The sequence below is a fragment of the Nothobranchius furzeri genome, chromosome 8 (assembly GCF_043380555.1).
Source record: "Nothobranchius furzeri strain GRZ-AD chromosome 8, NfurGRZ-RIMD1, whole genome shotgun sequence".
Taxonomy (NCBI): domain Eukaryota; kingdom Metazoa; phylum Chordata; class Actinopteri; order Cyprinodontiformes; family Nothobranchiidae; genus Nothobranchius; species Nothobranchius furzeri.
The window spans coordinates 52,898,061-52,924,904 of record NC_091748.1 but is presented as its reverse complement, the minus strand read 5'-3'; the positions used below and the strand labels follow the sequence as shown (position 1 = coordinate 52,924,904).

The 26,844-nt window shown below is 41.7% G+C and overlaps 1 protein-coding gene across 4 annotated transcripts in view; it reads right to left on the bottom strand.

Annotated features, from left to right (window-relative positions):
- Positions 1-445: 445 nt before the first annotated feature.
- The window catches only part of zgc:92140 (uncharacterized protein C1orf21 homolog), a 37,184-nt gene continuing 10,785 nt past the window's right edge, over positions 446-26,844 (bottom strand). For 3 of the 4 annotated variants that reach the window (XM_054729985.2, XM_070554112.1, XM_070554111.1), the window contains exons 2-6: positions 24,909-25,038; positions 15,659-15,744; positions 4,143-4,210; positions 3,125-3,185; positions 446-719 (exon numbers count right to left, since the gene is read on the bottom strand). In XM_054729985.2, the coding sequence (XP_054585960.1) occupies positions 675-719; positions 3,125-3,185; positions 4,143-4,210; positions 15,659-15,744; positions 24,909-24,999 (351 nt within the window). In that variant the 5' untranslated portion in view covers positions 25,000-25,038 and the 3' untranslated portion in view covers positions 446-674. Of the gene's footprint in view, positions 720-3,124; positions 3,186-4,142; positions 4,211-15,658; positions 15,745-24,908; positions 25,039-25,442; positions 25,629-26,844 lie in introns of those variants that run through there. The other variant, XM_070554113.1, reaches the window with a different exon arrangement.

Sequence of the window (26,844 nt, the reverse complement as noted above, 5' to 3'; positions counted from 1 at the left end):
TCCCTATGCTCTCTCTTATTAAAATATCCCACATTCCCCCTCCTCCCCTCTCTCACCCTCCAAGGTCCTTAGTTGTCAGACTGCAGGTAGTTCAGCGACAAAGTTCACTGAGAATCTCAGCAAAGGTCCATGACTCTTTTCTTGAAATGTGTTTTTAGTCCTCGACACATCTACTAAGCTACTCATCTCCACTTGGCCTCCACGTTTAAATCCATTGTCCAACAGCAGTTTACACACTCAGCATCAGGCCACTGAGACAGATAGACAAGAAAGGAGGGATGGAGGCGTCCCACCCGGCGGTGACAGGTCCTTCACTCTGTCCACAAAACAAGTGTGTGTGCATTTGTCGTCTCTCCTCCATCTCTCCCTCCTTTCATCTGTCAGTCCGTTCATCGCTTCACCACCTCCGTATGTCTGCTGAGAGGCCTGAAGGGCTGAGGCGACAGGGAGGGCGGTAGTCTCGGAAGAAAGTTTTCTCTCTCTTTCTTGCGCTTAAAAGTACTATTTTAGCCAGACGTTCATATAAACTCACTCACACCGACAGTGTCCCGTCAAAACAACGCCTAGATCGGTAAAACACTGATTAAACTCACGTTCTCATTCAGCCACACTCATTAACACACACACACACACACACACACACAAAGTAATGACGACTTTTGGGAGCCTATGTGCTATGTCCCATCTTCCTCTTCCTCCTCTGAACAGTAGTCACGTCCCTGCAAAAAAATAAAAAGATGTTGAGAGACGGATGAAACAGGAAGTGTTTATTTTTTCCCCCAATTACACCCCATCTTTATCACACACACACACATACACACACACACACCTGTGACTCCAGTCACATTCAAGTAAATAAATCTGCAGGAGCAGGAGATGCTGACTGAGATAGTAAAGTGCTGACAGGTGGTTGGTCCGTTGTTTTGTTTCCTTGCTGAAGATGAGCTGACCGTTCTGCTTCTTCTTCTCAAAGCCATTCAGACAGCCTCTACGACGCCACTCTGTCTCTCCTCCACACAGGTTCAGCACACATGACTTAATTGCCATTTAAAATGAGCAAACTGGACATTTACATGTCACTTCCCACAACACCAAAGGGCACGCCACGGTGGAACCAAAAACTAAACTGAGGAGGAACAGCAGTCAGACCGTAAAAAACACACACGCTTGTTTTGGGGGAGCTTCGAACTACCAGAGTCTCAAGGACACAAATATGTCAAATTCAGTTTAGAAATCAGTCAAACCTCCCTTTAAAAAATGTATCGTACAAGTGCCCAATCAGCACCTGTTATAAGGATTTACACTCCCATGCAGCAGACCTAAAAACAGTATTATTATGGTCATGATGGGGTGAACATGATCCTGTGTCCCATCTGTTCAGGTGTTTTGCACATCTTTGTAAACCTGGAGAAGAGTGCTGCCACAAGGGGGTGCAGTAAGTTTTCTATGTTAAAGCCAAGTGGCCAAAATGTGAATGACTGTTAAGTCAAACTAAGTTCTGTATAAATGTGTTCTTTAATTATTTGTCAGTGAGAAGAGTGTGAGCATCCTTCTAGCTTAAGCCTTCAACCAATCAGCATTCAACCTACAAACAGTGACACTCATGAGGATACCAGCTGTTGGCTTTTCAGAGAACAGAACACAGGCCTCACTTCAATTCAATTCAATTCAAGTTTATTTATATAGCGCCAAATCACGACAAGAGTCGTCTCAAGGCACTTCACATAATAAACATTCCAATTCACAGTTCATTAAGCCAATCAGAAATAATGTTTCCTATATAAGGAACCCAGCAAATTGCATCAAGTCACTGACTAGTGTCAGTGACTATACAGCAATCCTCATACTAAGCAAGCATGCAGCGACAGTGGAGAGGAAAACTCCCTTTTAACAGGAAGAAACCTCCAGAGAATCCTGGTTCAGTATAAGCAGCCATCCTCCACGACTCACTGGGTATCGAGAAGACAGAGCAGACACACACACACACACACACACACACACACACACACACACACACACACACACACACACACACACACACACACACACACACACACACACACACACACACACACACACAAAGACAAGTAATGTGTCTATAGTTATATAGTTAATTTCATCCCCAAAATCAGTTCTGTGTGCATGAACTGAGAGCGAACCAGACCAAAGCTCGCCACTTCTCCTTTAGATGCACAGACAACCCCTGGGACAGTAGAGTCCAACCCCGATCCTAGAGAGACACTTTCCCTACTTGAGTGAACCTGATGAGTGTTACACAGACATAACTAGAAGAGGCAATTTGTGGAAACAGGTTAAGTTTGAGTGGAGAAACAACTAAAACATGCAGGACTGTGGCGTTCGAGGGGCAGAACCAAACATCGGTGCTTTGGAAATATCAGATCCTAAGATCTGCAGTCTTGGTTTTGTTCTTGCATCAAACCAAAGACAATCAGACAGGATTTGCTTGGAGTCACAGTAGAGCCATCAACAAAAAACTAATTAAAGTTCAGGACTGTGGGGATTTCAGGCAGTTCAGAACCAGAAGTTTTCCTGGAAAAATAAAGAATGACACTCCGTGTTTGTTCTTGCTCACAGGGTTGCGAGAAACAAAATGACATCATCCTTTTCCTTTCTTATTCCTGTCCTGGTTTGGAAGTTTTCACAGCTTGTCCTTGACATCTGGGCAGAACCTTTACTGGTGTTATGTCTGACTACTGTGTGATACGAGTCTTAATTCTCTCGAGCCTGGCTTTGCAGCTCTGCAGAACTTACTGAACCTAACCCTTACATACACACAAACCATCACCATGCAATGTAGTCCTCTTTTAAAGGAATGAAATGAAAAGGAAAGTCTCCGATGTGCAATAAAACCTTTTTAATGCACTCTGTGGAGCTGAAGAGAACAGCTGAGTCCACCAATACGCTTTTTCACAGCAAACAATACAAACTATGATCCACACATAACGAAGTTTTACGATCAGGGTGGTGATAACAATTTAAGTTACTTGTGTTTAACTGGTGAACATAGTTTTATCACCATGAGCTCATTAGCAAGGTACGACCGACACCCCCCCACAGTGTGCATGCGAACACAAACACACTCACAATCCCCCCCTCCCCTCACCTTCTCAATCTTCTCATCCAGCATCCTGAAGAATTCCTGCTGGCTCTCTGACGTGTGAATACTGAGGGAGACGCAGATGGAAAAGTAGGAGACAGGAAGTTGGAGATGAGAAGGGAGGCAACAAATACATCATGAGATTTTTCCATTGCACCCCCCCCCCCCCCCCCCCCACACACACACACACACACACACAGTAATGAGTTCTCTTCTCTCTTCAGTGGAAGAGATGATTAGTTTAGAAGGATGCAGTTGATTTTTTTTTATTACTGACTTTTACTTCTCCTAAAAAGCTGAATAATTCTTCAACATGCAGAGAAAAACGCGCCAGCCCCTAACGGAGCCGGGCTGGTGTTACAACAGCCAGACACCGAAGATCACTAACTCTCCACGTCATAATATTTACCCACAGGAGTCACATGGATACATCTCCGTGTTAAAAGGAACTTGTTGAACTTGCAGTAAGCTTTCATTCTTGCATCCTGAACTAGTCTCTTCTCAAATTTCATGTGATCTGCTCCCAGTGGGTGGGCCAAGAAATCAGTTCTACTAGAACCTGTTCTCTTGATTATGAATGCGCACATTAGACAGAAACCTTCACAACATTAAGTTGGTTTTTAACCTTTAAATAATGACTCATTTTCTGTTTTAAAATCTCAAACTCCAGTTTCCTGATTTCCTTGCACATCTTTGGGAGATCCCTGATGTACAAATGCAAACATTTGCTGCAAATTTACTTTAAAATGCTCAGGGTTTAAAATCTGAATGCTGAAAAACACAAAAATTGTACACAGCACCCATTTTATCAGCTGAGACACAAACCTCATGGGGTTCGTAATAAAACAGTACAGTAGAAGAACCAAAAGGAGACATCTTGGTGGTGTAATAAATGTAAATCTGAAAAAAAATTACTTTCCATGCTTAATTTGTCCTTCCTGCTTATATTTAATGCACTAAATAAACATATCAGGCAATATTTGAAGTAACAGCTGCATCTCCGAGTCTGTTGCTGACCACTTACTTAGACTTGAGGTTCGATGTGGCCACCTCTTTCTGCTGCTTGCCTCTGAACTCTTCATTATTTTTCTCCTGAAAGCACACACACACACACACACACACACACACACACACACACACACACACACACACACACACACAATTAATTTGCATTATCAGCCGTTAAACAAGTCTAAAATAAACAGGTTGCATCAGGACTGACAGCGAAAGTCGAGCCTCAAACCTGGATTTTCAAATTAGGCCCTGAACCAGCTGCCCTCACAAAAAGGGTCACAGGTATAACTTCTGTAGATCCAATGAAATGATTTATTAGCTCTAATCAAGGTTAGCAGCCTCACAAACTCCCCTTCACCTCCCTGCAGGCACCTTGTGTTCAGCTTTCTGCTGCGCTGAGGTGGCAGTGCTGCAGATCAACTTAAAATACTGTAATAAGCTTGTTTTCTTACTTCTGAGTGTTTGTGGGTGTGTGCAATCCTTTCTGATAGTCAACAACTGCTGCAAAAACACTAAACAACCACCAAATACAGGTTTGGCCACATTTAGTGGCTGAGCTGTGTGTACTACCTGGATCTGTACATATGTGGTTTGGAGCTCGCCACAGTTCTTTTAACCAGATTGCCATACAGCCACTTACTTAGACGCATCACAACTCTTTAAATGGTTCTTGTTGTACCAAAAGGCTGAAAATGAACAGTAGAACTCGAGAGGTTTGTGGAACCGAACAATAAAAACCTCCTAGGGATGGGTACCGAATTCGGTACTTTTTAAGGTACCGACCGAATTCCATAGTACCGACCGAGCACCAATTCATGTCATTTCAAACGGTGCCTCGTTTCGGTACCCGTCCATCATAACGAGAACTTGCCAAGACAGCTGCGCATGCGCAAGAGCGTGATGTCGTCGCTCGCTGCGAGCGAGTTGTAAACAGAGCAGCATGGTAGAAAGAACGAACGCTAACGCTTGGGTCCACTTCACTAAATGTGATGGGTAACTGGGTGATGATGAAACCAGTGACAACGATCTAAGTGAGGCATCCTCATCTTAATCTGCTCCGGTAGGTAAATATAATTAGCTTGATATGTTAGCTTCCATTTCGCTAATGGTGCGTTCGCTTTCTCCTTGGAACTCCGAATTCCAGACTAGAAGAACATGAACGCGCTCTAAAGTTTGGCTTCACTTTACTAAATGTGACGGGTGAAGATGAAACCAGTGACAACGATCTAAGTGTGAGGCATCATCATTTTAATCTGCTCCAGCAGTTAAATAAACTGTTTAAGATGACGTTAGTTTGGTATGTTAGCTTCCATTGCTACCGTTGTTATCAGCTAATGGTGCGTTCGCTTTCTCCTCGGAAATTCTAACTTCCCAGTAGGAAAAATCTAATGAAAAAGGACGGTAAAAGGAATGAAGATACACAGTAAATTTAGTTCACAGTAAAGATGTTTGCTTCAGTTTAATTATCAGCTTATAAAACTACAAGGATGATGTTAAAATACAAACAGTTGAATGTTATTTATCGTGATATATATCAAATATTGTTATATATTGAGAAAAATATATATTTAATTATAAAAGAGAATTAAAATAATAAACACTCAAAAGTATCAAAAATTGGTACCGTTAAGTACCGGTATAGATTCGTAGGTACCGGGAATTAGTACCTGATCGATTCAAATGTCAAAGGTACCCATCCCTACCTAAAACCCAACAGCTCCAACGTTTCGAGGAAGTGTTTTAAGTGATGGTTATGATCACCTATACGTCTGAAACAGGCTTGAGTTCTGACCAGATTGATCAGCTAATGGCTAGTTAGCACAAAGTGGTTTTCTAATGTGTTAAAAGAGCACTAATCTTAAAATGTTCAAAGAACTTTATGCAAATTTTATACACATCAGGACCATATTCAGTTTGTAGTGTCATGAATGTCCTGTTTTTGACCTAAAGGTCTGTTGCGTCTGCTCGAGCAGAGACAAAGTCTCTGACACAGGCCTAATCTACATGAGATATTGGCCAAGGTCTTTCATGCCCTCTGCTCATCTGAACTGCTTCACCTCTTTACAGCTCAAGACAAAGACAAAGAACTCTCTTGATAAAACACATAATCAAACAACTTTGTTATTACCAATAATAATATGAGCCCAATGTTCAATCAATCTGTGAAATGACAATGTTATTACTTGATATTATAATCCTGTGATCAGTAATATTTTACAAGTAATTATAATCCCGGACATTTGTACTAGACACTGATGACACAGAGTAATGCTAAAGTCACACAACACATTTTCTTTTGTCTGATCCAATCAGAACCTTCGTTTCTGGCGCTAGGCGTGGGTTTCTGTGGTGTTTGTATAAGCCCTCTTTTGCATGTCAAATTCTGATTCGCCAGTAAACCAAAATATGACAATTATAAAAACAATTCCACGCCACCTTTTCTTTAGTTCAAAGCGTTCTAGAGAAGTCTCGGACCGGCCATCTGGACTTCCTCTTCAGCCAAAAGAACCTCGACAAGCTGGATAAAATCTGTTGCAAGCTACACCTGACCGCGACGGTTCCTTCAGAATAAAAGCTGAACCTCACGACCCCTTCAGGGTCTCGCTGATGGCAATGATAACCTGTCGTGACCTGGAAGCATTCCAAGACTAGTTTGGTTGGCACCGCTGTTTTTCTACTGGCTTCGGTTCCAAGGAGGGTCCAAGAGGACCTCGACATTCTGGATCTAAACGGAGGCTTCCCCTGGGTACGTAGACTGACAGATGTTGTCTCAAGTGTGTTATGAATCTCCTACTAAAGTTTAGGGTGAAACATTCACTCCCACTCAGAACTAAATGCTTCTCCGGATCCGCTGGTTCTGATAGCAACATTCCACACATACACCATCATCTCACGTCTCACTCCACCTTAGTTCCATCAGTCCACCGAGTGTTTAAAGTTAGTCTTGTTTAAATTGTGTAGAAATAAATTTCTTAACTATTATAAACCTGACTCTCTTTCTTTCCTTGGAGTTAATACGAAGTGCCAAGTAATCCCTGCAATAAAAAGTTCTGATCTTCTGGTTAAAATATTCAAGGATCCATCAGATTGACATTTCATATTTCTATGGAATCTCACATTTTATGGTTCATAAGTAAGATGTAAACTACTCATCCTTTACAAGTGTCACATCGACAGTTTGTCCAGCAGAAATATAAAAAATATTGTGAGATACAGTGTGCAAAAGTTTTAGGCAGGTGTAGAAAAATGTTGTGGGCAAAGAACACTTTCAAAAAGAGAAGTTTTATTAATTTATCTTCAATAATCAACATAATGCAATGAACGAGAAAAAAAAAGAGAAATCTAAATCAAACACTTGCAAAGAGATTTAGAAGGAACAAGTATGGTTGTTCCATCACTCCCAGGACTTCTTGTTCTTTACACTGAAGACAGTTCTTAATGGCTTTGGCTGGATGCATTTTGTACATTGATAAAAATAAACAAACATTATTTAAATTTCTGAAAGCATGTTTTGTTTACAGCCCTTTTCACACCCACCTAAAACTTTTGCACAGCGCCAAATCTGGTGCTACAGCTAAAAGCTCACACTGACACTTGTGCTTGCTAATAACAAAAGTTTTTGACGTGAGTTCAAAGGTTCCTGAACTCATTTCTTGAGGAGGTCAAAGGTCTGGGACAAAGTTGAAGTCGCACAGTCATCGTCACACACTGGTGACATTAAATCTCCGCATTTGACCCCTCGCCGTGGGGAGCTGTGAGCTGCAGCAGTGGTCGTGCTCGGGAACCATTTGGTGGTTTAACTCCCCAATTCAACCCCTTAAAGCCAAGTGTGAAGCAGGGAGGCATTGGGTCCCCTTTTTAAAGTCTTTGATATGATTTGAACCCGATCCCAGTCCCAGGGCGGACACTACCACTAGACCACTGAAAAGGTTACTGGCAATAAGCAAATTCATTTGTCCAAATTTGCCTATAACACAGGTACATGAACATCTATTTGATTGCAAACCTAGGCCGTTCTAAGGTTTGACAGTAAAGTATAATGTGAACTGTTGTCGTTTTTCATTAACATATTCACTTCTTATTCAGAGGGTTAAATCTGAATCAGAAGGGTTTAACGGCCATGTGTGTGAACAGGTTAGCAACTTTCAAGAATTACTGCAGTTACTTGGTGCAAAATAAGAAAAAAAGAGCAATAAAATAATCATATAGAGCAGTGGTTCCCAAACTTATTTAGCCGCGCACCCCCTTCTATGTCCCGACCATGTTGACGCACCCCCCAGCCCCACATCAGGGCATGGCTATATATATATATGTGTGTGTGTGTGTATATATATATATATATATCTATATATATGTGTGTATATATGTATATATATATCTATATATATGTGTGTATATGTGTATATATATATATATATATATATATATATATATATCAGACGTCACGCTAATCAAGGGGTCGGCAACCTGTTCCCATCAGAGCCATTATTACCCGTTTTTCCCACAGTAAAGAAAACACCGCAGCAGCCGCGGCGTTGTGGGCGGGGCCTACCCTCAGACAGCAAAGCGCTGCTCACAACAGGTGACAGCAGCCGGTACCGGTCGCTCGTGTACGTCAAAGCTATCTTTCATAAGAAGATAATCAATAAAACGATTTATATAAAGTGGATCCACAAGTTGTAGCCCGTCTCTGCCTACAATATTTTGATATTTTTCACCCTGTTGGTGGTTTTACTGAGCAGGTGCCACTTTTGTCATACGTTTCTTTTTAAAACATGTTTAGACTGTTCAGAATACAAACCCAGGCTCTGTCACGTTTGATTGTTGTAATTAAACTTTGTAGGTGGGGAAGGTCAGAAAAGGATCCGATCATTTTGTTTTTCCCTCATTTACAGCGACGGAGATAACGGCGCAGTGCGCCTGGCTCTGGTGGTCATCAAGTTTAATTTGATCTATTTTCACAAGAAAACAAAACAGTTAAAAGCAGGGCTTGTGTTGACTGGACAGTACCCGTATTTGGCCGTTTATTTTGACGGAGAAAGAATAGAAAGAATTACCCCGACGCATGCAGACGAACTGACACTTTATTCGTTTCGCAAATCGCAGATGTAGCTAAATCACTCAAGAAAAGATTTCCTTCTGAACATCTGAGCTGGACACTGCTCAGCGCAGCTCACTGTCAGCGTGTACATAAGATGCACAGTGAGCTGAAGATGTGGAGAGGGGCTTGGAATGTGTTGCAGAACCAGAGCGCTTGCAGGAAGATTCCTTCCACTGAAGCGAGAGTTTTCCAAACCCGGTCTCTCAGAGAGACTTGTCACTTAGAAAATGTTCCCTGATGATGAAACTTTGGCTGAATCGTGCTTGTTCCTGCCTCCAATGTGGCGTCTGAGGAGAATCCCAGAATCTCACATCGTCTTCAGCGCAGAAAGCGCCGATATGATTGCGTGATTCATCAACCCGGTCACACAGTAGACCGGGTTGGACCTGTTCAGGTTTACGCAGACAATCTTTACATTTAGAATTAGCTTACAGATGTAAAATTAATGCAGTAAAATATAAAGCATTTTATTTAAATATCCATTCATTATTTTACAAGCACAGAGAGCCGCATCAGACACACACACACACACACACACACACACACACACAAGCAAAATATACTTGTTTTCAATTACATTTATTGGGCCCACTTACATTTTCTTAGGCCCACCCACAGATGAGTTTCTGGCTACGCTAATGGTGACTTTTGGCAGACTTCTCTTAGCCATTACAGTTTTCACCTCGCGCACCACCTAGCAGCAGCTCGCTCAACACTTTGGGAATCCCTGAATAGAGCAACAATAATTAGAAAAACGACCAATATGTACAAAACACAGCAATCGAGTGTGAAAACCGTCTGTCACAGGCGTGCACACTCCAGCACACACTTAAGTGCTTGTGATGGAAGAACACTTTGCTAATTTATAATTTATTTGTTAGTATATATCACATAAAAGAAAAGCCATAATCTTTCATCGATCTGTCGATGAGGGCTCAGGATGTTTGCAGCTGATTCACTGTGGCATCAAGGCTGAATGATGGGACTCAGTTACTTGGACTATAACCTGAAAACATGAAAACTTGTCTTTTGAGACCAAAAGATTCCATCTTCCCTGATTTTTAAAGATTTATTTCACTCTGAATCAGCTTTGAAAGACAGGTGATCTCACCACAGATGAATTATTGTGTGTACTTTCTGACTGAAACAGTAAAGAGCAACACGCATGCGTAAGACACACGGACAGAGCCTCTGGACCTTTTCATCCTACAAGTAGCTCTGGGTCTTACATTCGCTCACTCTCTCATGCTCACCACCTCACATGAATGCCTTTTAGCCTGTAGCTGACTTGCTAATTGCATCATCATTGTCTCATTCGTGTGTTGCCGTGGTTACATTTGAATCCCAAACTATTGGCATAAATAATTAGCCTGGCCTGCCAGACTCGTCCTCTGTTTAATTCTGCACAGAGAAAGAGTCTGGTAACTCACAGGCAGAGAGGTACACGAGGGGCGGGACTAGCCAGCGCAAAAACAACCAATCAGAAAAAAGACGGAATGCCGACTGCACCGCACGACGCTGCAGTTTTTTAGCTGTAGTAAAAAATGGCGTCTGGCGACTGCGCAGACATCTTTCTTTAGAAGAAAGGCTTTTGGCGCTTCAACTTGTTGTTATAAAGACATCCAAGTCATTTAGAACAGAGGAAAGATCCGCAGCAAACTCCGCTTCAGTCGCCATGTTTATGACAAACTCGGCGTTATGGTGTGTGACGTACGCTACTCAGCGCAGATTGGCTCGGTTAGAATTCGCACAGGGTGGGGTTATTTAAATAGGAGAGTTCCCAGACCCTTTCTCTGTGCAGAATTAAACAGAGGAGGACCCTGGCAGGCCAGGCCAATCCCACAAAATATATGAATGGGTGAATGAGTGATATGTTGTAACACACCCTGGGGGGTTGTGGAACTCTAGATTGTGCCGTATAAAAACAGGACATTAAATATAGTTAACGCACACTTTAAAGGTGCATTATGTAGAAGTGAAGTAAAAATTACATCCTGTGGAAAAACGTGGTAACTGCAACCACTTTAAACAACTCTGGAGCTTTTTGCCGGCCGTCGTCAAATTACAATTGTTGGCTCTGCAGAATTAGCTCGCAGGAGACACGGCACCGCCACACTCACTGTAAACAGTAGTTACGGCCCTCCTTCCATTGTTTTGAAAGGAGAAAAACTGACAACTAAAATAAAGAAGTTAGATAAATCTTTTATTTTCTTATTTTTTAACTCAAATTTGTAATCACCTTTCATTTGTTTTATGGTATTTTATAATTTTATGACTTTTCTGTTCTGGTTTTAATCCATTTCTGTTTTAAGCTCATTATGATTTTATGACTTTATGCTTGGTTTTGATCGATGTGAAGCACTTTGTGATTTTCTGTCTGTGATGAGTGCTATACAAATTAAACTTACTTCCCATACTGACCTGAATACAGGACGAGGTTGTTTTTCCATAGGAAATAATTTAAAAATGTGGGGTCATCTTAAAATAGGGGTCTAAGCAGTCACACCTAGATATTTGTCTGAAGTCATTACACGCTCGTAACAGCAGAGGGCACCAGGCTGTATGTTCTCAACAGGAAAATAAAATGGAGATGAGAGGTCCAGAGCAAAGTGGACCAAATGGAGGGCAAGTGAACAAGCTATAAAGCAGAGTTATGTGACTTTAAAGATGACGGTGGTCAGTTCAGCAGAGGCATCAAACATTGCATGCATGGATGCCTTGGATGTCAGTGAGGATGGCGTTCAATGTGAGGAGCAGGCAGGTGTAGTGATCTGATGGTACACCAGACCGCAGGAGCATGAGAGTGAGTGAATAAAAGCCTCATTTGACTTTTGATTTCACGTCAGCAAAGCTCCGATAGCTAGCATTAAAGTCGTATTTTTGCTCAGTATTTGTTCTCAAAATTTCTATAAAAACAGTTTATTTAAAAAGTGCTATTTTATTTTTATTTTTTGTTTTCCTGAAGATTAGTCCTGGAAAGGGGGGTCGTGTTATAATCGGGGTTGTCCTGTATTTGGGTCAATACGAACTACAATCCCCCCAGCCAGCTGGATTAGAAAGATGTTTCACTTTCTTCCAAAATGACTGAAACATTAGACTCTTTTGGGATTTCCTCACTGATAAATTATATTCACTATATTCTTACAAACTGCACCCTTAATGCATCATAAGCAGTGGCGGCTTATCCAAAGGGGGCGCTGCCCCACCAGTCTCGGAAGAAGAAGAAGAAGATGAAGACGAAAGAAGAAGAAAGCAATCACAATATATATAAAAATACATGAAAATTAAACTAAACAATCTCAACATCATACAGACTATAAATGCTGTGTATAATCCACATTTAAGTGTAGTTTAAAGATGTTATTTAGACTTTTAACACTAACGACCCCCCCCCCCCCAATATAAAGTATAGGAGAGCCTTTGGGCGCAGGTGTACAGCTCTCATGAAGACACGCACAGAAGTCTCAGCTCAGGTCTGGACAGAACCAGAAATTGTGCACAGTTCACCGTCTTGTGCTGTAGTAGAACAGCTGAGTTCACCTCATGGAGCTTTGTTATTATGAAGAACTGGAAAATGATGGAATGTGGCATCAGAGACTTTTGAACACTGTCCTGCATGCAAAAGTGGATTATTATATTTTATGTTTATGTTTAGCAGACGCTTTTGTCCAAAGCGACTTACAAGTGATGATCGGCATGTTGTCCTTGAGGCTAACAACAACAATAACAACAACAACTTGACATCAATCATGGAGAGGAGGGAACAAGGAGTGGACAGTAGAGAGGGGTGATGGGTGCTACTTTAGAAGATGCTCTCTGAAGAGCAGGGTCTTCAGGAGTTTCTTGAAAATTGAAAAGGATTATTACAACCTTAAACCAGCCAAGGTAAGACTGAGTTAATGCTTTTAACTTCATGAAATTAGCTTTGTTTGTTGTTTTATGCAGAATTTGCATATATTGGTGACTATTAAGCATGTGTATGGAACAATTTTGCTGTTTGTGGTGTGACGAGTGATTTGGCGTTCCCTGGTGGTGACGTGTGGATAGCGCATCTTAATTCAGTTCAGTTTCCCAACCGCAAATTATGAGTGATGAGGCTGTTTTTAATACACTCATAATGTCAACACTTTTCTAATCTGCGTTTCTCCTGAAAAACCTTTGTTTTTGACAAGAAATATGATGAAATAATGATTAAATATTTACATTTTTGACACATTTTATTTAAACATGTTAGAGACATAACATAATTAATGTTAAGGGAGTATTTTCATATTATTTTTTTGCCTGCTTGAATTTTGCTGTTAGTTTAGCAAACCAGGAACGTGACTTGAAATTACAAATATTTTAATGAGTTTTTTTTTTCAAATAAACCATCTTTTTTTAATTATCTGTCAATCATAATTTTCTATAGCAAATAATATTTATTATTATTATAATTATTCATTGTGGCAGAAGCTGGTGTGGCCCACCACAGAGAAGCTTGAAGACTTTAATTAGTCTACAGGTTATTGTTCAGCCTTCTGACACTCAAGCGGCTGCGTCTGACTGCTGACACTCCGTGTGTGTTTTTATTTCTGCAGTGAGACAAACTCCCCTCACGCCGTCCAGAGTTTGTTCTTTAAAGCTTCTATTAAATCCACCGTGTTGACATATTTAACAAGTTTCCTCTATGGCGCATTTTTCGCTGCAGGAATTAAAGTTTACATTACAGAGTAAAAGTCCGGCAGACGCGTTTGTTTATATTTGGTCGCCGCGCGCCGGGTGGGGGGACTCGGTGCTGCACACAGACAGCTGGCGTGATCAGCTCTGGAAAGCGTTGATCACAATTTGCAGTTCACGCTTATTTTTCACTTAGATCGGCCGCGGATTCCTCTTCCCTCGGCATTCTAGGAATCAAAACTAGGAATTGAAAAAAAAAAAATAAAAAAACTTTGAACGATTCGGGAAAAAACTAACAGTTGGAACCGGTTCCAATCGATGCTCGATGCCCAACCCTAAATTTTATTTTAAAAAATGTGTTATTCATAAGCACCTTCCCATAACAGATCATGCAAATCTTGGCTGGCAAGCTCTTTTCGGCACACCTGTTACATTGCACCCCACCAAAAAAAAAATAATTTCACCAGCCGCAAATGGTGTTTACATGAACTCCTATGATTGTTTTGAAATCGAGTTTGTGTTGAAACACGCAGTTCACTATGACTAGCTGTTAGCTCATCAATCCAGCTTAATTTTACAACCCAAGGTTGTTTGAAAAGCTATCTGATATATGTTCACAGCCTTTCCTACGGAAACCCCCTAACTCAGGTGAAAATGTTCAACTAATTAACATGTAAGCTAGCACATCTTTTGCATTAACTATTCATCAGAGCAATAATATCCGAGTGCACAGCAAGGTATTTATGTTGGTTATTTTAATAAAGTTGTTTGTTTGTTTTATTTTATCCACAGTGATATAATTTGTGGCAACATGATCCTGCTTCTGTTTTACAATCAGGATTTATTATCCTGGTCTTTGTTTCACCACTAGCGAGGGTGCTAGGCGGCCCATTTACGGAAAAGCACAGGCTCTGTATTCACTTGGCATCACATTATAGAGAGCTGAAGGGAACTAAATCTATTCTGAAAGATACTGTGATTCAGCTTATTAATTATTTACGCTGTCGTGTGAGAAATATTGGGCTCTAAAGTCATTTATGGGGGGGGGGGGGGGGGGTTCATTCAAAATAACCGCACCAGTGATATAAAAACTTCCTTCTCATGTTCAAAACTCAGATTCAGTCAAGAGAAAGGAGTCAAACCAACTGTGCAATTGGCGCACACACACACACGCACACACACACACACACACACACACACACACACACACACACACACACACACACACACACACACACACACACACACACACAGACAGCCTGTCAACTGCACAGGCTCGAACCTTCTTCTGACAGCTCATCAGCTCAGGCGAACAGGCCTCTCTGTTTGTGTTCAACGACAGCTCTGTCTGCTCTCTCTCTCGCACTCACTCACTCACTCACTCTCGCACTCACTCACTCACTCACTCTCTCTCACTCTCTCTCACTCTCTCTCACTCACTCTCTCTCACACACACTCACTCTCTCTCACTCTCTCTCACACTCACTCTCTCTCACTCTCACTCACTCTCTCTCACTCTCTCACTCACTCACTCACACTCACTCTCTCTCACTCTCACTCACTCTCTCTCACTCTCTCTCACTCTCTCTCACACTCACTCTCTCTCACTCTCACTCACTCTCTCTCACTCTCTCTCACTCTCTCACTCACTCACTCTCTCTCTCTCTTTCACACACACCTGTTTCTGGGTATTTGTGTGTGTGTGTGTGTGTGTGTGTGCGTGCGTGCGTGCGTGCGTGCGTGCGTGCGTGCGCAGCGCTTCTTACCAGATTCTCCTGGTTACGTGCATTCACTCGATTCTCTTCCCCTCTCATGTACTTTACCTCCTCCACTCCCTTCAACTTGTACTCATCTGAGGACAGAGAAAAAGGAGGTTGATGGTTAAAGCAGAGGAATTATGTCACATGAATTACTCAAAACACTCCGTAAATTATTTTCATCCATTCAGATTAGGATTAAACAAAACACTGACATAACAGGCATGACTGGAGACAGTTTGTCCATGTCATATTAGCTTTGCTGCACCCTCACCTCATTTTATTAACATGACTGATGATATTTCTATTGAGGCTCGATGTAATTTAGCGTAAGGTAATCTGATAACTATGACCTGATTCAACATTTCACAAAGTGCACCTGACAGCTGAGGTGTAGGTAGGCATGCAGGATTCATCCTTTTACTGTTATAGCTACAGGGGCAGCTGGAGAACAACAACAGAGAGACGGCAGGAGGAGAAGCATATGAAGTTTGTCTGAAAACACCAGAGGAGACGGGAGATTAAAAAAAGAGGGCACTGATAAGGACAAAGATGGAGGGGATTAAAGATCGCTTTAACAGCTTCTTGACTGCATGGCCAGCTTAGAAAGCTAAGGCAGTTAAGACGGGTTCTCTGAGGTGCTGAAGAGTGGGAACATTTCCTTAAGACTGCCCGGCAAAGTCACCACACCCAGCGCTCTGTGCTACAGTTAGGAATTAGGACAATAAACCAGGAATTATCCACGTTTCACTGGCCCAACAAGGCACAAAGTCCAGTGATGTCCAACTGTTCAAAGCGAAATAAAAGTCTTGGTTTATTAATGAATCATAGAGGCTTTGATCCATGAACCAGCTGTAGCCCAGCTCAGAATGATCTGACATTAGCGGAGCGTTAGCCTATCTGAGCGCTCCCTCTTAGCACATGAAACTAAATCTGGACACATCAAAGTGTCAGCATCCTGGTGTGGTAAGGGTTGACCTGATTCTATCTAATTTAGAGCTGACTGGTAAAAGTGGAACAAACACTGTTGTGGTAATAAAAGCTGTAATCCACCTTTGCACCTGATGGGCAAACTGGATGTCCTCTAGAACACAAATCAAAACTGAGCCTCCTTCACGTGGAATCCAGGTCAGGACTTAGAGTGGCGTCGCTGATGTGTGACAGCAAAAATAAAATGTAAGAAATAAAACAGACAGTCTATAGCAAACAGAAACATAGCTGAGCAGAAGCTGGTTCCTGTTCTGAGTGTTTAGAAACATTTGTTTCCTAATGGCACATGTTAAAGGTGTGGAACACTGAAAAAGTATTGTATTTATTATTTCTGATTATAATCGGTCACTGAGTTTTTCATGCAGGCTGAACATTAAAATAGTCTCCAACACCCATCCCCTGCATTAGCTTCTGATAGAAAATAGACGGTGAAACTCTAGGATTGGAAAAGCCCGACAGATCTACATCACACTGTCACTTAACATTCATGGTGTCACCCATTTTGTCTCATGACAGGGAAGGCTTTTGTTGGTTTAGCGTTCAGGAGACAGCAGAGAATGTTTCGGGCTAGTAGAAGCTAACTGTTAGCATTAGCAAAGCTCCTCCAGGCTTGGGTTATTTGTGGAGATAAAACATCAACGTTGCAGATCAAACGGAATCAGTGGTAGAGTTGTTCCTGTTAGCCAATCCAAGAAAAGATCAATCAATCAACCAACCAACCAACCAATCATTCAATCAAATTTATATATTTATATATATATATATATATATATATATATATATATATGTGTGTGTGTGTGTGTGTGTGTGTGTGTGTGTGTGTATTTATATAACCCCTTCCACCAGCTTAACGGAGGCCCGATGTGCTGCAAAGTACATAAAAACTCAAAGACAGCACATTAGTAAAAAAAATAAAAAATAAAAAAAAAAGATAAAAATTGCATAAAAGCAACAAACAGAAAAACACAGATTAAAAACAATTAAAATAAACAAAAACAAAACCCTGGTAAAATACGAAAGCCAATGTCTGTGATGATGGGGGAAAGTTAACAAACGAGATCGAAACACCTGGAGAGATGGAGCTTGCTTTACTGTTAGAGGGAGCTCATTCCAAATGAGATGTCCAAATATCAGGAAATGACACTCCAAATCAAATCATCTGAAGCTACGCTCTCCTCCAGCCGACTCCTCCGTGCTGATGCAGGTGCTTGTGGGCCGCCTACCCTCGGCTACAACTTACAAGACATTCATTCCTACTAGAGACCACGACAATTGTATTGATTGAGTGATCAACACCTTTAACCAACCATGATCATAATGCTGCTTTCTGGATGACAATTATAGCACATAAATGATAATATGTCTTTTTGTCACTGAACACGTTAAAGCTCACCTTTTGCAGGGAACACAATATAAAAAAAAGAACAAAATTGTGAAAAAATAAATAAAACTAAATTGTAAAAACTAGAAGAAAAAAATTACACAAATAAACTTCACTAGAAAGGGTAGAGGTCACTATAATGGAGGTGGGGAATAAATATGGCACATATCTGGTTGGAAAAGCATTATTGCACATTACAGAAAAGATATGTGACTCAATAAACTGAGTCAGTACATGTTTGAGCTTAGTGAGGTGATAGGCCACACGGTGTGTTTATTATATTCTTCTAAATAAATAATATTAAAATAAATAAAATTATCTAAATAAATGGCTGGCATAAAAGTCAAAACACTGGATGTGAAACGGTGTGGACAGAAGAAAAAATGACCTTCAAATGAAGTCTAAGATTATTTTTTCATTCCAAATACAATAACACATCAGTAGAGCATAACAAATTCACGTTTCCCCACCAAAAAGACCTTAAAATGTTTAGCTTTTGACTTCACATTTGCAAGAAAGAAAAAAATAAATAAATAAACAAGAAAAAGAAAAGACAGTGCTAATTCTTATGCAAAGATGGTGAAAACTCCCCAGCTTTTACAACTCTAATATCACAGAACTAATGAGACATGTTTAGGGCTACTGCACAATCGTAAAACTCTTTAGATGGGTTTAAACGCCAGGTATGAGGCAGCCAGGACGGTGATAATACTAATAATAAAACTGGGAACGCTTTGCCCTTGCTCTGTCAGACAGTAATTGTCTTGTGTGTGTATATCTGAAGCGTTCACTCCTCCCTCCAGCTGTGATCACCTGGGTCTCCACATCCCAACACACGCATCTGTCAAGAGGCAAGAGCGGTCCGAAAGGGACTGATTATCTACATTCGCTTTGGAATAACTTGCAGAACACATGAGGAGTGAAAGTTGACAGGAATTGGCTGGAGGGAAGCAAACGCCGGCTGTTTATTCTCCGTTTTTCTCGAGAAATGTAAACAAGTCGGAGCAAAGCTGATCTCGTTTGAACATGCCACCAAACACACAGACAGTTTTATAACGCAGCACAGGCTCACCAGGCTCAGATGTGCTCAATAAACATGCAGTGCGTCGGAGTGCTACAGCAGGAAACAGAATTATGAGCCATTTCCTCTGCTCTCCTGTATGGGCACAACGAAAATACACACTGATGTCAGCCTGCATGGGCTGCTGGTGGAGGTGGACACAGACGGAGGGAAATCAGCAGCTGCTGGCGATGGAAATTAATCTAAATGGAGATTTCAACATAGAAATTGAACACACACACACACATATATATATATATATATATATATATATATATATATATATACTCCATTCAGAGTATAGAAATCAGATGGTTATAGATGGATTTCAATGAACCCGTTAAAAAGCATGAAGACTCATCACATCACAGACTTGGCTTCAATTTAAATAGAAGGAAAACAAACCTCTGTGCACACACGTGCGTGCGTGCATGCGTGCGTGTGTGTTGGCCATTGTCAGAAGAGATGACACGGATGTTTGGTGACGCCGTTGCTGGGTTCGCTTTGGGTGGGAGGGAGGGGAAACCGTCAGAGAGGAGAGATGAAAAGGGGGAACTATTCTGAGGAGCTGTGGTTCTGCGATGTGGACATCTTTCTCGTCCTCTGATTAGAGACCAGCGATCTGTGCTGACCTTAAGGATCTGGCAGTCGCTCGGGAGTGCACGAACATGTGTGTGTGTGTGTGTGTGTGTGTGTGTGTGTGTGTGTGTGTGTGTGTGTGTGTGTGTGTGTGTGTGTGTGTGTGTGTGTGTGTGTGTGTGTGTGTGTGTGTGTGTGTGTGAACACGAACTGTGTGTTTCTATTTCAGAGTCATACAGTTTTTGAATCAGGATGTTTGCTATTACATCCAAGTCTCTCTTTGGGTTGTGAGTCATTGAAATAGCCTTTTTTGGTTGTGTGTGTGTGTGTGTGTGCGTTTCATAAGTAAGTCTACCCTAACAGATCTGCCTGTCCTGTGGCTATGTCACTCTGTCCTTCCTGCGGTGTCCTCCCTACCAACCAGTCTGGCTGCCAGCCATCACTGCCTGGTCGTGACATTTACCTGAACACAGAGCCTCGTTTCCACCACAGACTCCCACAAACAAACGCACCAAGAGGAAATAAGTCATGCAAGGAGAACACAATTATTTAAGGAATGTGCCCGACATTTCTTTAATAGAGCCGTTTCCGGTGGGGATAAAAGGAAGCACATCTCAGGACACGACGCTGAGAAATGCTGCAGCGTCATGTGAGAGCAAATTCAAAATCAACAATGGAACTCTGAGAGTTTGTTGATCAACAAAGAACAGGATATCTTCGTCAGAAAGAAGAAGTTTGAAAAATAGCAATATGGTTGCTAATGAGGCGCTGAAATGCTGTTGCAAACACATTTGATTTTCCTCAACTTCACAGCATGATGGAGCCAAACTGATTAGGAGGATCCTAATTTGATGTCTGAATCAGAATAAAGGTGGCATGGGGCCTTGCTGCAGAGGCAACAACACTTCAGCCAAAAAGATGCAAATAAAATGTAAACGTGTTGATCGTTACATGGCTTGCTCATTTTTAGAACATTTTCCATTTCTATTTTTAAACCATCATTATTGCAAAACTACTGGTAAATTCAGTTTCACTAGGATGGAGTTGGAGACACAAAACTGCAGGAACTTCTGCAAACTTTTAGGTGGATTCTGAGTTGAGCAGAAAATCAGGTGACTGCAGTATTAATCTTGGATATTATCATGAAGATATATGTTGCAATAAACCCACATTTTCATCTACCCCCTTTATGCATTTTATCAATATACTTTCTGGGTGTTTCTAACACACACACACACACACACAGATTGTGGCAAGACATTTAATGAACGACCCAGTCATGTGTCCTTTAAATTTACTTTTTGTAATTTTTTTACCTGAAATTCTTTTAATATTTTAATGGGGACATATTATGCTAAACACACCTCCTGCATCGTTTTGTGCTGCCGTGTGGATCTCTGCCGCCTCTATAAACACTCCAAACTTGTGCACTCGTTTTCCGTTAGTGTTTGGTTTTAGGATTTATGTGTATAAAACAAACCATTTCGAAAAGTCCGTTTTTGTGATGTCACAAATGGGTAAATTAGAATAGAACCGCCTCTCAGGTGCAAGAGAGAGCTGCTGTTGGAGGAACAGCGGCTCTACTCCGAGCCCCTTCTGGATATTGAAGCATCTCCGCTTATCTCACCCTGAGCAGGTGATAGTGGGCGTGGCCAGATTGAGCTCTTAAAATGACAGAGTCCTGAAACGGCTCATCCTGGATACTTTTTAAACAGTCGAGACTAAACTGCAGATTTTGCTTTTTGTGAGAGAGATTTATGCAAAAATACTTCATCATCATGTTTGATATAGACCAAAGAAGTGTTATAACTTAAGAATGTAAGTTTTAACATGTCCCCTTTAATATAATCTAAAATACACAATAAAGCCAGTTCCACCTATTAATTTAACAGAGAGTTTTTAGATGGACTTCTCAGAGGCTGAACCACAGGTTCGCTAAAGCAGCAACGCCCAAAGGCACTACAGCAGTGACAATGAAGGACGTCCTATGCTATCCTCACCTTCTGCTGCAGGACAGGAAAGTGACACACTGACCTTTTGGGTCATTAGCCCTACAGAGGAATTGCTTTAACTTGAAAAAACTTGAAAAACCGGGATTTATATTTGTTGTAAGTTTCAGATTTCATTGCAGTTTATTCCTGAGGATACAGTATAAAGGAGATGGAATGGCACACAAAAAGGTCATTTAAGGAGACCTGGGATGCTGAATTTTTTCCCCTTTCCAATTCTGAACCTAATATTTCCGAGATCAATGTTTCCATTCAGCTTCACGACTGAAAGACCAGCATTTAAAAATACCAAATCAAATATAATAATTCATACTACGATGGGCAGGAACAATGTCTGACACGTGTGTGTGTGTTAAAACAAGGGAGAAATCTGTAGGCCTCGTCTCTGTGTGTGGACATTTAGGTGCCGTATGCTGAAGCCATCAACACATGCAGCCTTTAGAGCGTTATCTTTTCTCCGATCGTGTCTTGCAGTGGTTATTACAGACACGGACAGCACGACAGTGAACAGAGGGAGTGCTGCTTTTCCCCCCCTCGTCGTCCCTCTGTGTTTGTGTAACGAAGTTGAGCCTTTTCCGGTCATTGTGCGAGGGCAACAGGAGGGGTTCAGGCTAATTGCTGGAGTCTGGCAGAACGGGCAGCCGGAATATCTGGGACACGCAGAGTTTGGACAGGCTGTAATCTGTTGGTGGAGGATAGAAGAGGGCTCAGAGTGCAACACACACACACACACACACACACACAGTCCACTGGGGTTACATTTATGAATTTGAGTGGATAGACTGCCTGACCAGAGGCAACCAATATTTTCCACCTCAGTTATAAGAAGCAAACCGGATGCACATTAGATTAGAGCCGGAAAATCTGGTGAGTTTGGTGCTAAAAAGCCACACAGTGAGTGACAATAAGCTCTACGAACTCTGCAGCCACAGCCAGAGGAGAAAGAGAGCTGGAAAATGAAAGATAGAAGAAAAAAAAAAACAAGTAGCAGAGTTTGAAGGTCTCTAATCCATAAAATCCAGGTCACATTTATCTCCCATCTCAAACACTCAAGGACAAGTTCAAATAGAAGCCTCGCCCCTTCCGCAACCACTCTGGATCCCACTTCAGTCAAAGGACGGGACAGCCTGGGAGGAAGTGGGAGGAAGGGATGTGAAAGGACACAAGGTTTTGACCTAATGTTGTGCAAGGGACGAGGGGAACAGAGCTGGAGAGAAGAAATGCTGGGAGATGAGGCCAGGAAGAGCGGGGGTGGGTGGGGTGGGGGGGGTATGGAGACCCATAAATAGAGTGACGAAGGGAAGGAAGAAGAGAAAAAAAGGCCTTGAGCAGGGAGGAGATGAGACAACCCGAATGAGACAGAGAAGGTGAGATGTGCACGTGTCACTGTCAAGGAAAATACCTCCCTCTTCCGACTCACTCATCCCAGCCTCGTTAGGGGAGGAGGAGGAAGAGCAGGGCATGTCTGAGATGGAGTAGAAGGGATGGGAAAGCAGCAGAAAGTCTAAAGGAGGCATCAGAATTGTTATGAGAGGCTGAAGGGGCGGGGAAACGGTCACAGGGAGGCAGGAATGATGGAGTAGGGGAGGAGGGACCTCCCGTGGATCATCATCTGCCACATCCACCCAACTGCGTGCTGTTACACCAGAGTGTTGCTCCTAATTCCTAATCGCTGCTAATCCCTCCACCACCCATCATCTCTCTTTCATTCCCTCCCCTCGTTACACAACAGCCTCCTCCACACAATTAACCCTCTCAGGCTCAAAATAAGTTTTGATAAAAGGACGAACAACTAAGTCCTTCAGGGGTACTTCTGAGTTAAAAAAATGCTCATGAAATACGTATGTGGAGTAACCAGGTAGGTAGGTTTTAATATTGCAGATCTGCAACGCCTGCCTCCAGAGGGTTAAAGCCGCAGCGCCTCTGATCACCATAGTGAATCTCCTGGCTGTGGCTTTAATTAAAACCATCTACAAAATAAATACAGAACGGAGTCTGAATCTTTTTCATGTAGCAACAGAGGGTCATGTTCTCGCTGGATTATTTCTAGATCATCACAATTGCACAACTACAATGTGACGAGCTAAGATTCCAGAAACATTTAAACCGGTGTAAACTTTAAAAATATAGTTAAAAGGAGAAAATAAAACAACTGAAAAACAGGTTTTCCTGAAAATGACCATTTTGTGTCTAGTGGAACAGTTAAAATGTGGAAAAGATGAATAACTATTTTGGAAAATAAACATTTCAGTAAAGATTAATCTGACTCATTTACAAGTAGCAAAGTTTCCTAAAGCCTGTGAAACTAGTCTAAAATAAAGAATAGATATTACTGAATAAAATAATTAGACTGTTATGTACAAAATGAATTAAAGTAACTCTAATGTCAGAAATTATTGAGTACCAACAAATCCAGCCACTCCTTTACAAAAACACCAAATAAGTAGATACATTTGATTAAAGTTGAGTAAACTAGCTCAAAATACCCAGCTAAAAACCACTGAAGAAGAAAAATAATGATTTTAATCCACCCGAGTATGTCAAAACTTTACAAAACGTAGGGGGAAACGTTATAAACAAACAGCATCCAGTAAAAACTGCAGTCTTGTGATGTGACACAAACACACTGACATTAGGATAAAAACATGTTACCTAACGAGTTCAAGTGGACCTAATTCAAAAGGAAACCTTTCTTCTGTCATTACAAAACTGAACTTTTCACAGCAGCACGGCTCCTTGGTCAAAAAGGTACCAAGAAGACCTTCCGACAGTTCAGGCCAGTTTGTCGTCTGTGAAAACCGCTGAAGAATTATGGAATAATAAAACAGTACCACCCCGAGCTCCTGGCGGCAAGAATCCTAAACTGAGCATCAACATGTTATCTCCACAAAGTTCTCCTTTCTTTCTTTATGTTCACATTCCCATCAGTTTTTCCTCCACTCTGTTCGGGGTTAAAATAATAGTGTCTGCCACTGTTATCAATAAATCACCAACTACTTCCTCTCTTACATAAATTGTCAGATAGCTTCAATAAAGCTGCCATTGCTGATGGTTATTTAGCTGAAATACAGAACTGAGCACTGCCGGTGTGTGTGTGTGTGTGTGTGTGTGTGTGTGTGTGTGTGTGTGTGTGTGTGTGTGTGTGTGTGTGTAGATGGGGATGTCACGGCTCTCTGCTGAGCAATTAATCGAGTAAAGTGAAGCAGCCCAGGTTTTACTGACAGCTGTGTGTGAACTGACCAGAGAGGAGGTCCCCGTTGCTGTAGGCCTTGCCGCGTCCCTCCTCATCGTTGGGCACGGCCGACACCTGCTTGGCCGAGGTGCAGCCCATGGCCTCAATCTCTGACACTTCTCCTCATCGCACTCGCACCTGGATGAAAAAAAAAACAAGTGAGCGGACCTTTCAGATGTTGATCACTGTTGGAACGGGTCTTGTTCCATTTTCTGCACAAACACAAAGCCTCAGAAAAATAAAACATTTATCTGAAACAAAAAGAGAAAAAGAACGTTTGACAGGAAGAGTGGTCAAACAAGAGTCGACATCAGAAAAGCGTTTTCTGAATGGCGAGAGCTCAGAGACGATCAAACATTCTAATTGGATGTAGACTTCATGATCATGCTATTGGGCTTATAAGCATAACTTTAAAGGACCTGTATCATGCTACTTTACACATTTCAGAACAACAACAGGTACACTATGTGATAAAATATTATAAAATATTATTTTTTTATGTTATTTCTATGTAAGTTATTTTCTTGAACCATTACTTTTACCTGGAAAAAGACGCTTGGATTTGATGAAACTGACTCCCCTGTTTGAATTCCACAATAGTACACAGTTGCAGACCCGGAGACCGCAGATTCGTGCCCACGTACACAAACACCACTCAAACAAAAGGCAGCTGAGATGGTAGCAGATTCCCAGCCTGTCCCAGACGCTCAGCTCATCCACCAAACTATAGCAATTCGGCGAGTGGTTGGTTGCACTCGCAGCTCTGGCCTAGCCATCGGGTGGTTTTAACGTTGGATTGGTGTCTGTGTGAAGAAGTAATGCATCTGGTGGTGGTTTAACAAGCAGTCTGTGAAATCAGTCATATTCTAGCTCAGTTTTCTTTTAGAGTTTCTGAAGATAAAATCCAACCATTTCTGTTGATTCTGCAGGAAGATTGGACAGGGATCCTGTTCCTCTTGCAGACTAAAATCCATATGCATTATTTAAAGTGCAGAATAAATAAGAAAGAAACAACTTCTTCACAATTGTGGGGATTAAACTGCCTGCTAGCTACATGTAGAGACTGGGCTTATTGTTTACAGTCCAGGGAGGAGGATTCTGGATTTGAGGCTACCTAGCCGGGGGAAAGCGGGCTGTTGTGATGCAGCAACAACCCCAACAACCCCAACTCATTTGAAGACACAGACAACAAAAGATGATTGGGCCTATAAAACTGTGACTGGTGTTTAGCACCATCTCGTATCCTCTGGCAATGCACGTTTCCGGTTCCGGTGGAAGTGTCACAGCGAAGACACCTGAGGGGAGGGGTGAGAGGACCACTGTCATGTTTGCGTTGAAAACGTAGCTTGTTTTCAAATTCACGATAACAGTTTTAATGTGTGGTCAGCTGGTTTGAAAACACAGGCGCACAGCGAGGGGAAGGGGGAAACAACAATCCTTCAAAATGAACACTAGGGGATGTTAAGGCAAGCCAAAACCATCTGATGTCCCAGTAAAGTATAATGGGTTTAATGTATTGTTGAGCAGGTAAAGATATAAAATCCATCACAATAAATTAACTAAATGATAGCAGTGACTGATAGTTTTGATTATTGAGTGAATAAATAGGCACATTGTTCATGGAACTGTAATATGGAAATGTAATATATTATAAAGAATTTATTACATTACAGGAAAACAATGCCGAGTCAGCATTCACACAATGGACTACACTTAACACTTTATTATTGTCTTGCTAGCAAATGACAGTAAAACTTTCCCACCCAGCAGGACAACTGACACAAAGCTGTGAACATCACTGTCAGTCAGTCTCACACTCAAACACATCACGCTGTCGACGGTCGCCGTGTCACTCACTCACGCACGCCGTCGAGCTGTCATTGTCAGCTCCCGTCTGGCTGCTGCCTGCGAGGAAAGCTGCTCACAGATGGGGCAGATGATGGT